Below are 12,208 nucleotides of genomic sequence, written 5' to 3'. Positions count from 1 at the left end.
GTAAAGATAGATGAGGTTTATCCCCTTCCTTCCCACCCCCCCCCCCCGTCCTCCCCCCCCCCCCCCAAACCAAAAAAAAGACCCTCCATACTCTTAATTAGCATGATATGCACTTATGCAGTATATCGTTGCATTTTCATCTTGCACTTGTTTGTCCTTTATAATCAGGTAATTATCATTTATGCATTTAAAAGAGGACCGCCAATTAAACATTAAAATATTTCAGAAGGACAAATGACTTCAATTGTGCAAAAGAATTTGAATAGGCGATGCTAAATTCAGAAATGTGATTAAATAACGCTTTTATTGTTTGTACTCTTTCTCTCTCTTCCTTCTCTCTCTTCGAGCAACTCAGGCCCTAGTACTGATGGCCGACGAGAAAAAAGAATCTCTCTCTCTTCGAGCAACTCAAGGTACACGTCCTAGTATTGATGGCCGACGAGACATTAGAATAGAGTAGAAGGCTGCCAGAAAATAGAAAAGAGTGAATTTTTCAAACGTAAAGGAGTAATGTGATGAACTCTTATCATAAATTTATTGTACGGATCCGACGAACTTTTTTCTCTTCTTGGTCGGAAAACGCCATCTCCGACGAAATTTCTTCTCTTTTTATATAAATACATTTTTTTGCATGTATTTATGTATTTCGAAGATCTGTATGTTTTTAATACAGCATGAATACATGATTTAAACATTGAAATATACTAAATACAAATATTAAAATAGAGCAGAATATAAACAGTGAATATATTTAATTTTAAAACAAAGTGAAATACAGTAGAATACACGGAATACAAATAGAAATATAGTGAATACAACCAATGAAATATACTGAATACAGCAGTAATAACATGTATTAGGGATAACTAAAATACTGTTAATACAAATACTTTTGAATACACTGAACATAAAATAGCGAATACACTAAATACAAACATTGAATCTAATGAATGCAACAGTAAAAAAAATATTGATATACACTAAATACAAAGGTTAATACAACAGTTATATACAACTTAAAAATTATTCTAATTAATTGAGTTGATAATGAGACATGTTAGAATTGATATTCTTGAGTTATATTAGGAGTATATCACGCTGATTGATATTATTTCCGTTATTAGGCAGCTGAACATACCTATTTTTAAGGCGATTGTCGTTACTGTATTCATGAATACAGTACGCGAATACATGTGAATACATGCGCGTACAGCTGGACTGCCCTGATTTTAGGCGCTTTGAATACAGCATCGTGAATACAGCGAATACACTACCGTAACAACTGAATAGTAACTATATGAAGTAATTATATATATGATAACATTAAGAAGTTAATAGCCACTAAACAATAGTAGTTTTTGAAAATTCCTCCTTTAATGATTACATTAGATTATGGTAATGCAACTTTTAATAGACTCCATGATCAATGTTTCATCTTGACAGTTACTCAATATGAGAGAACCAGAATGCCCCCGATTTCCATGAGAACACCCAAAAAAAAAGGTATTACCACACAAATAACCGGCCAGATTGAATGTTTACTTTTTCTAGCAAGTTATATATATATATATATATATATATATATATTGAAGAAAAATTGGAACGATTAGGGAGAAGCGGTTGGAAAATACGCAACAGTTAAAGAAGAAATCGACATCCTTTATTATGAGAACTACTCATTGAACCTGCCCTATGATGAAAAGAGGTAACAGAGAATTATGAGTTCTTTTCCTTGTACGATAAAGAAGTGTCTAGACATAGAGATTGCATACCAATCCACGTGGCCTCCATCCTATAACTTGACTGCAAAAAACAAAGGGCTGCCAGCAAGGTGGATATTGCATCTATCTTTTTAAAACCATACATAGCCAAACTTTTTCCAAACCAACTTTTATTTTATGTTAAAGTATGCGTTCTCTATTACAATACTTCGCTGTAACATCCAAATATATTCAGAACAAACAAGACTATTATAGAAGGATTTGATTGTACTAGAACTTTTTTCACCTATCAAGGGAATGAAACAAACGTTGACTCGCCATAGAACGTGATTCAATTGATATTTCAAACCATTATAGCACAGGAATAGAAGTCGTTCAATCTCACTCTTAGTATGGCACATAATTGCAAGCTCTTCAAGCTCAAATTACTAACGGCAGAGTAAGTACCGAAAAGTTACTGCAACAGGAAAATGAACTAAAATACAAGCTCAGATTCTCCTCAAGGCTTTCGGTAACATTGACATGCAACGGACTTAAATTTGCCAGCCACAACCAGAAAACAGCAAATGATTAATTCAAAAAGGTGGCTATATTCCACAGCAACAGAGTTGCAACTAGCAAAATAGCTGAGAATTGCAACAAGTATAAGAAATCGATTCCCAAATATCAGCTCATCCACTACATTCCATCCGACGAAAAGCAACTAAGTTGAATATATAATCAAAACATATGGGTAAAATGTATCACTGAGAAACAAGGTATCAAAACTTTAAACCCGCTTCGAAATTCGTACAGGTGACGCTGTCTTTCAAAGTTAAAAGACCAATAAGGGAACAGATCAAACATACTAAACTGTCATACTAACAAGAACAAAAAGCAGGCTTAGCACCAACCCTCCTTACAATTCATCATCCTCACTTCTTTGACTTCTTAGACCCCCTGCAATGACGAGTTCTCATCAAATGTAGTTTCAACAAAGCTCTAGAAAAACCAACAGTAATATATTTGCAGTTGACTTACTGAGCTGATTGGACTGGTGCGGCAGCAGCCGGAGCTGCAGGTTGAACTGGCCTCTCTCCTGGTCCCTGAAAAATGGAGAAAAAGCAAGCTCAAAACCCAAGCTTGTACTATTTAAAAGAGGATAAAATTCCATAAGCACATGCTACATGTTCTAGAAACACAAACTTATTAGGAGCAGAGCACTGAAAAAATAAGCCTTCCTCAAAGATCAAAATTAGCTTTGAGCTCAAATTAATACCTGTGCCAAACGCTCCTCCCTCCTAGCAAACTTTCTTTCCCTGCTAGCTTTGTTCTTTGCCCTCCTGGCCTCAAATTGGTCGGACAAGGTCTTTTCTCTAGCCTTTTCAGCCTTTGTTTTGTGGATATTTTCCATCAGCACACGCTTATTCTTGAAAACATTACCCTTCACCTTCATGTACATGTCATGATACATGTGTCTGTCAATCTTCTTTGACTCCCTGTACTTGCGAAGCAAGCGCCTAAGGACTCTCATTCTCCTCATCCAAAGCACCTTTGTGGGCAGTCTAGCCTCCCTGGTACCTTTGCGCTTACCTGAGAGCTCATCAAGCAATTTCACCCAGCAATTGTTCATCAGACGTACAAAGAAATCGGAAATATAGGAGTAAAAAAGAAAAGTGACATGCATTCAAACAAAACATGCTACGAAATAAATCCTCACAAAAAAATACCAAGTACAACTTTATACTCTCTCAATCACATTTTTATAGTCATCATTCTTCTCCAAATTCCACCTCCTAATTTATATTCTTTATTTTGAATTGTAAAATTAAACATTAACTAAAAAGGGAAACCAATGTTCAAAGTTAGACTGAAAATTAGCTGATTCAACCCTAAAGAATTGAATTATGTCATATAAAATTAACCAAAGTAACATTAGAAAAGCTAATATCAAATGTCAAGACTTGGAGGGTACCGTATCCAGAGTGACGGCCTTTCCTCTTGGCTTCCTTCATTCTGCGAGCACGAGATCTGGAGTGAATTTTGGTTGGCTTCCTGATGATGAAACCATCCTTCACCAATTTTCTGATATTTTGGCCTGCACCAAATGCAAATGAAGGGCTTGCCGTCGATTGTTCAGAAATTACCACAGGAAATAGGTGTCACAATAACATAGGAAAAGCAAGATAAGGATTATAAAGGACAAGCCAAAGCTCAAACATTTAGCTAGTTACAGCTACATTCAATTTTCCTAGTTTTTTAATGTCGGTGGTGTCCAGGGCAGCTTACGCACAACTCTACCATCTCACCGAGCAATTGCTATCTCCCGCAGGTGGAGGTATTGATTGAATAACCATTAATATCATTTGTCTTAACTAGACATTAGACAAAGAAGCAAATAGCTGTAAAGCGGCTCTATCACATTTCCATCTCAAGGTCCAAATACTCTTGACTAAGTCACGTTAAAGAAGCTAAAATAAACGACAACGTAAGCAAAATAACGTATCACATACCCTATCCACATCTGCCAACAATGTCGATCAACTACACCTCTAGTTGCAATCAGCTAAATGAATCATTTATCCCCAAAGTTAGCAGAGAGTTCAGCATAATTATATTAGAATTCAAGTTATACGCACCGCCTGTGTAAACTGATTGCAGCTTAGTTACAATTTAATCAGATTATCAAATAATGATTATCAAGGTATTTAACTGTAATTATCTATTATATAAACATTTTACACTGTTAAACCTACAGCAACCATCCTTCATCATCAAGCCTAAGCACCGGCTATTTGCGATGCTCAAATCTAATTATCATCACTCGGAAAAACACATCGTTTAAACGTGAAAAAGCAAACAATTAATACGCTAGTCTCACGACTCTCGCAGCTTTTTCGTTGACAAAGTCTAAAGTTGATCCAAAATGTAAATTGATAACATTACTAACATAATCTAGGGTTCACTGGAGCTAAACTGATCAAAATATGATACAAACATTTTATGAAAGCAGAAGCTAACTAGAGATTAAAGAGATCAAATAATAAACAAAGAGAAAGATAAAAGAGAGACATACGGGAATTGGCCATGGAGATTTCGTTGCCCTCATTAGGATCGAGCCAAACTTTGCCTCTTCCACACTTGAGGACACTAGCGGCGAGCCGCTTCTGTAGCTTCAGCGAAACCATTTTCCGATTCTCTTCAGCGAAGCTGCGAACAAAGGAGAAATGAACTGCAGTTGAGAGAGGCGGATTTTATACTCTTGCCCTAGGGTTTTTCGGAAGGGGCTTATTTGTCCTTTTATCTTTGCTAGGAAATGGGCACGGCCCATTTAGAATTTTGTGGCTCAAGTCCGATGGACCTCCTAATAATGAAGATTGGATGAAGACCGGACAATCTCAAAGAATACATAAGTTTTTACCCTATGTATTCTTTTTTGTGGGGGAAGTGCACGGTTAGCCACTAATAAGATATGTATTTACTTTTAAGCCACTATTTAAAATATCTTAGTCTTTAGCCATTGCTTTAATAAACTTTACTCGCCCGGACGAAAATACCCCTCTGCTCATAAAGTTCAGGACCAAGCGTCCTTAACTTATGAGCTTGTTACTGTAAGTTCAGGACTAGCTGTCCTTAATTTATGAGCTTGTAAGTCTAAGTTTAGGACTACTTGTCCTTAACTTTTGAACTTGTAACTCTAAATTCAAGACTACATGTCCTTAACTTTTGAACTTGCAACTCGAAGTTCAAGACTACCTGTCCTTAATTTCTGTGCTTGTAACTCTAAGTTAAGGACTACCTCTCCTTAATTTCTGTGCTTGTAACTCTAAGTTAAGGACTACCTCTCCTTAATTTCTGTGCTTGTAACTCTAAGTTAAGGACCAAGTGTCCTTAATTTTTGAACTTCTAACTCTAAGTTCAGGACCAAGTGTCCTTAATTTTTGAAATTCTAACTCTAAGTTCAGGACCAAGTGTCCTTAACTTATGAGCTTGTGTCCTTAGTTTTTGAGCTTGTAACTCTAAGTTCAGGACTACATGTCCTTAACTTTTGAACTTGTAACTCTAAGTTAATGAGTACATGTCCTTAATTTCTGTGCTCGTAACTATAAGTTAAGGACCAAATCCTTTCAACAACACATGCATCAACAAGAATCAGAAACCCAATTCAGCATTGAATCCATACATAAAATTAAAGGCAAAAACCGAATAAAGGTTGCAATGACACGAAACAAGACAAAGTTGACCCTCCTTAGAAAAACAACAAGATAGCATCTTTCATCTTCGTAACTATTCAAAGCCATCAAATTCACAAGAATCAAAAAACCCAATTCAACATTTTTATCACAAACAACATATGCATCCACAAAAACATGTCTCTACATCGAACTTGAGTGAGAGAAGCTAGGGTTTGGGAAAAAAAGTAATAGAAGAAAGGGTAAAAATGCCTTTTCATATTAATTTTAATAGAGTAGTGGCTATTTTTGCTCAACATTAGAATTGTTGGATAAAAAATAAACACCACCTTAAATAGTGGCTACCCCATGCCATTTTTACTTTTTTTGTGTCAAAATAGCATGAGCTAACCAGTTTCCGAATTAGCAATTAAGAAAAAAGTCAGTATTTCCACGGTCATTGAAAAGTAGCTAATATTTTATGTTGAGATAAAATCTTCACACACCCTTAGCAAACACAGAAAAAACCCAGCATAAAATATGCTGAATTATGAAACTTTTGCGTGTAAAATTTAAGCATATTATACTGGAGTTGAAACTTCAAAGACACCTTGTATGCAAATTTCAAAATATTATGCTGGAGTTTAAAAGTTCAAACTCCAGTGTAATATGCTGGAATTCACATACAGGATATTTTAAACTCCAACACATTATGTTAGAATTCCATATATAAAAAGTTCGAACTCCAACATGTTAGAATTTTTTTGGATTTTGACTTAGGTTATTTTTCTCCAAATTGTATTACTGCATGAAAAAGTAGTTAAATTTCGATTAATATCAATTCGGTGACTAATTTTTAATTAGCAATTATAAATTAGGCTAATTTGAATTTCTCCTTTTTTTGTCAACGATAGTGTACGTGCCAATTTGCAGACATTCGACAAACTCATTGGGTATTTAACAGCACATGTATAAAGATAACCTTGCCTACTAAAATTTAGCAGTCTTTTAAAAAAATTTGTAAACACTAAAAAACGTAAATTGCAATATGGATTTAGAATGTATTAGGAAAAGAGCCAATCTCGATGACTCTTCATTAACATTACGTTTTCTAGCACATGTATCAAATGATTTTGTCTGTCAAGATTTAGTAATATTTCAGTTTTTTATTAGAACTGGAAATTTTTCTTTGTTGGTGTAGGTTGAAAAACAGCTTTGGCGAAAAATATAAATTTTCTTTTCTAAAATGAGTTTTGAAACAATCGTCACCATAAACATTCGACAAATAAATATGACAATTTTTAATTTGGTTAAGAGTTTTTTTTTTAAAAACAATTATGTAAATTACAATTGACACTGTGGCTCTAAAGCACTGATAAGTATCAAAATCTACATTGGGATCGACAAAATGTAACTAGGGTTCATGAGGGTCTGAGAGAAGGTTCGAGAGAACTTTTGATGTTATCAATTAGAAAATGAAAATCTGTACAATAGTGTATCAGTCTCCACTATTAATGGTAAGCCTGACCCGGTAGGCTTACAATATAAATATTACAAGTGGGCTCAATATAAATATTTCTTTGGACCTATTCGAGCTTCTGAAGTTGCTTCATCTGTTGCTCGACTGGATTTAAAATCTTTTGTTTCAACATCAGTTTCTTTGTGTGATTCTGATTTCCTGCCATCATTGAAACTCGACTATATTTTTCAGAAAGGTCTTTATACTTGACCTTTTGTATGCTTCTGATACTCTCTCTTTTCTCTATTACTAAGTTGGTGAAATTGACCTATGTGACTACCATGTTTTGATAGTTCACTATCTACTGACTTTGTGATTGTTATTGCATGATGCTTCTCTTTGTCATAAGTTCAGCCTCGCATCCCTAATGTTTATGCAGTCTTTTATATGCTAAATTTCCCTCTAAAATGACCTTCAATTATGGGCTGATTTCAAACCACTCCTTGTGTAATTCTGATTACACTCGTGTGTTAAGTAATTGATTCTTTCCTTGTTTTACTGATTTTCCTGTTTCTTGGATTGATTTGAAAACTTCCCTTTAGACTTTCGATTCTCCTGTTCTTAGCTTGGTTTATTCATGGGAACCCATGTTATTCTCTCCAAATCAGTAATTTCGAATCTCTGACTCCTTGATTTACTATGTGTTGATTGTCTCCATATTCTGCAAATTTATTGTGTTTCTTACCTTATTTGGTTAACCGAGTATTTAAAAGATTCTTCATTAGTTATTCCCTTAATTAAACCATTATGTACTTACCCCTAATTGTCTATTTTGCACATGATGCTCTACTTGATTTCTTTCCTTAAGTGTTTTCTGCCCATTACCGTTTAATTTTAACTCCTTAATAAAGGAAGTCTTCGATACTGATTTGATTTTTAATTAGTACATAGTTCTATAATTACTGCTAAACTATGATTCTTGCCTTATTTTCTACCTGTTTTCAAACTATAAATACCTTGCTCTTTCATTAGCACACAGACGAACACTCTGAGTTCTAAAATCGCTTACACTCAAAACATTCTCTCCTGCTTTACTACTTCTACTGTGACCTATTTAGTTGGCTGAAAGCCAAAGCTAATTTCAAAATCCTGCTACCTTGCCTTTACTATATTTTGCTTCTTTGAATTGGTATGTTCTGATTAAAATTTCAGCATCACAACAACATGTTTACTTAATGCTTTTGCCTTCTTGTCTGCCTACTGCTTGTGTTTAGTTCAGAACTTTATTCTACCATGCTGTAATTTCTTTCTTCCTATTCTGAATCTATGTAGTATCCTAAATCCCTACCCCAATGTGTTTGATATCGATGGTTTGTTTGAGGCATGACAGTATTGAGCATTGCTGTCCATGACTCAAGCTTGATTCCCCTGGGATCATAACCCCTATGTATTCTCTAGTATTGTGTGTTCTGGTGGGCTTATGGGCAGGCATGCCAGCATCTCCTATTGTTGTGCATGCCCAAAGCTGACCCTTGCCTAAGTACATAGGCTCTTTGCAATTTCCCAACCCCTGAACCCTTTTGTATGAAATTATCAATTTGTTTATGGCTGTTTCCCAGCACCTGTTTCCCTCTCCTTTATTCCCTCAGAACTCTGTTTCTTCACTTTCACTCTCTCTTAGACTTAAGTTCTGCCCCCCTCTTGTGAGCATTGCCTTGGGACCCATGAGCTCCCTCTGAACTTGGACACTTGAGGGCTGGCACTTCCATACTGCACTTGTCCCTATTCTGGTGATGCAATTTGGGTGTGAGCACTGCCCGGAGTCCCATTGAGGCACTTAGGGAACTCTGACACACTCAAATTGGAGAAAGGCTTTGGATCAATGGTCTTTGAGTTGGTCTATCTCATAACTCAGAGAGGAAGTCAAGAATCAGGCTTCCTCTAGTTGTAATTTTCTTTGTACTTTTCTGATGTAATTTATTATTCTGGTTTGTAATAAGTTGTAATAAATATTTGGGGCTGGCTAGTGAAAAAGGGTGGGTAACTATGCATGCAAGGGTAGAAATCATGCCTATAAGGTGTTTTAATTTCTGCATATTCAAACTTCACCTAGAAACCATGCCTATAGGGTGTTTTAACTTCTGCGTATTCAAATTTTACCTAGAAACCATGCCTATAGGGTGTTTTAACTTCTGCATATTCAAACTTCACCTAGAAGCCATGCCTATAGGAATATTTTAATTCTGCATAATTCAAACTGCATTTAGATACCATGTCTATAAGGTTTAAAACAAGTATCTGCATTTAGATACCATGTCTATAAGATTTAAAACAAGTTTCTGCATTTAGATACCATGTCTATAAGGTTTAAAACAAGTTTCTGCATTTAGATACCATGTCTATAACGTTTAAAATAAGTTTTTGCACTTAAACACCATGTCTATAAGGTTTCTGCAATCAGATACCACGTCTAAAAATCAGTAATGCATAGAAATCATGCCTATAGGGATCCTCGAGCAATTCTGATTCGTTTTCATTCACAGTCACTGTTAGATATAAAATCAGTAATAGTAGATGCTATAACCTGCAGAACGTGTAACCAACTTATTTAATTTTTGTACACTCTGCATCTCTTTTAATAATCTAAGTCCCTCGCTTAACAAGTTTAACAAGTATGCATACAGGACTTCAAACAATTCATTTCGAGCCTTACTATCTCATCACCCTCTAAAATTAGTAGATATAATGCCTATAAGACCCCGTCTAAACACTTAGGCAAGCCTTAGAGTAATAACTGTAAATTGAATATGTTTCTATTAATCATTACAACTAGCAGGCATGCCTGATTCGGGCTTCCTATCTGAGTTATGTAATAAACCAATCTGCCTCAATATTTAAACTCCCTCGTCTTTGGTATTTTTAATCAGACCTAAAAAAGTATGTGCAAGTCATGCTAATTATATGCTTTCTTTGTTTAAGGAGGTATATATGAGCCTTTGTTTGTTTATATGCTTTCCCCAAAAAATATGCAATATGTGTTTTGTATGTCGCCTTAGAGTTTTTACCTTTGAAACTTCAAATAAGCCTTATATCCCTCCCTTTTTAGGATTAGTAGTCCTAAGTGCCTCCGGGACTGATAGGAGTGGGACGGTAATAGCATGCAATAAGTAATCGAGACCAACCCGCGCTTTAAATACCTTAACGGGGTGGGAAGGGTAGATATGGATATGATGACCACGCGATAATATCACGTGTAGCCCCTCATTGAGGAGTGATTACCGGACATTTGTGTGGGGTGATCCATATTTTTAATAAACCTAGGACCCCCTTCCTTTATTCTTCATTTCTTTTCTTTTAGCATTGTATTTCCTTATTCAAAATCAGCTCTTTTAATTATTGTTCTAAACTTTGTCTACTTTCAAATCATTATGTGTTGAAATCCCCTCTTATTTGAGCCTTATCTGCCTATATGTTAATTGCACCCAAATTCATAATAATTGTCTGGCCGGGAACCACACTAGTGGATTCTGAGGGGTGCCTAATACCTTCCCCTTAGAATAATTTCAAGCCCTTACCCTATCTCTGGTTATTCAAAACAAACTCTTTGGGTGTCCTAATGCACCCTAATCATTAGGTGACGACTCTTCAAATGCAAACCCATTTCCCAAAAGGAATGAGTTGTCCCTCCAAATGTCATAAACCCGATTTCGCGAGAAAAAGGGGGCGCGACAGCATGGCGACTCTGCTGGGGATATTTAGGCTTTTACCATTTCAGACTATTATTGTGAATTTATGCTCCTTTATTACTTGCTTATTTCCTTCAAGCATTTAATTCCTTCTTCAACTACAAAACTGACTTGTCTCTTGTTTCTTTCCTTTACTACTTTCCTTTAATACTGCTTTAAATTATGAAAACTATTGTATTTACTGCTTTCTTGACGTGTAAATACGTGACAACATGTCTTTAATTATTGCATAATCTTGCTCAACATCATATTCCACTCGTGCCAAACAAATACCATAGTAACGCTTATAATGAGTGGTTGCGCTCTTCTTATATTATCACCCCTAAATCCGGAAAAGGCATATTTGCGGTAAAACCAGTCGATCAACGGTGTAGTAGACGGTTCCGTGCCTTTCCCCCTTGAGTTGTCCGCTCAAGGGTACCAGTCTAAAACCCCATAGAAACCTTACTCTATTTAACTGTGCATGCATCATGGTCAAACCTAGCCGAGTCAGTTATGTTGTCCGCATAATGACTCTTTAAGATAGCCTTGTCTAAAGTCCACTGGTTTCCCTAAAACCCAAACGGACATCATCATGTTCTGTGCATTTATTTGGAGAACTAAATGCTTTTATGCCAATTATTGATATTTAAATAGTCGAGTCCGGTGGGGGTAAGGGCCTAACCTTTTTTGTCTTGCAGAAATATGAGGCATGAAGTCCCCAGATTCGGCATGGTCACCAACATCCACCCAAAATGTCTAAGCTGGTGGGAGGATCTTCACTCCAGTGATCAGACTCTTGTCCGAAAATATCTGGGAAATCTACCTTCCCTCCTGGAAATCCAACTCAACAACAGGATCATAGAAGCTGCTACTCTATTATGGGATTGTGAGAGGTCCGTATTCCGCTTCGGGGAAATTGGGATGACACCCTTGCTAGAAGAAATAGGAGGATTGGCCGGTATACCATGGGAAACTCCGGGTTTGTTAATGCCTGAGAACCGCAAGGGCAGGGGTTTCCTCAAAATGATGGGTCTAAAGAAGAATCCAGAACTGACATGTTTGAAGGATTCCTACATCCCTTTTGATTATTTGTACGAGAGGTACCATCACAGCAAATCCGACCGTACCTATCCTGACGAGTTTGCCATC

At 36.2% G+C, this 12,208-nt stretch overlaps 1 protein-coding gene across 1 annotated transcript; it reads right to left on the bottom strand.

The window, feature by feature from the left end:
* Window positions 2,347-4,946, bottom strand: LOC109215367 (60S ribosomal protein L19-3-like). The gene is made up of 5 exons (XM_019379421.1): window positions 4,777-4,946; window positions 3,676-3,798; window positions 2,980-3,293; window positions 2,742-2,806; window positions 2,347-2,660 (listed from the first exon to the last, which is right to left on the bottom strand). The coding sequence occupies exons 1-5, from the start codon at window positions 4,886-4,888 to the stop codon at window positions 2,636-2,638; spliced, it is 639 nt and encodes a 212-aa protein (XP_019234966.1). The 5' UTR covers window positions 4,889-4,946; the 3' UTR covers window positions 2,347-2,635.

This window comes from Nicotiana attenuata, chromosome 2 (genome assembly GCF_001879085.1).
Source record: "Nicotiana attenuata strain UT chromosome 2, NIATTr2, whole genome shotgun sequence".
NCBI classification, from domain to species: domain Eukaryota; kingdom Viridiplantae; phylum Streptophyta; class Magnoliopsida; order Solanales; family Solanaceae; genus Nicotiana; species Nicotiana attenuata.
Note: the sequence above shows the minus strand (reverse complement) of the source record. Positions and strands in the feature narration are given on the sequence as shown.

Excerpts from the sequence above, each read along its gene's own strand:
- LOC109215367 (XM_019379421.1), bottom strand. The coding sequence starts at position 4,888 with ATGGTTTCGCTGAAGCTACAGAAGCGGCTCGCCGCTAGTGTCCTCAAG. Across the intron at positions 3,799-4,776 it reads AATCTCCATGGCCAATTCCC|GCCAAAATATCAGAAAATTG; the intron begins GTATGTCTCTCT and ends CATTTGGTGCAG. Across the intron at positions 3,294-3,675 it reads AGGCCGTCACTCTGGATACG|GTAAGCGCAAAGGTACCAGG; the intron begins GTACCCTCCAAG and ends ATGAGCTCTCAG.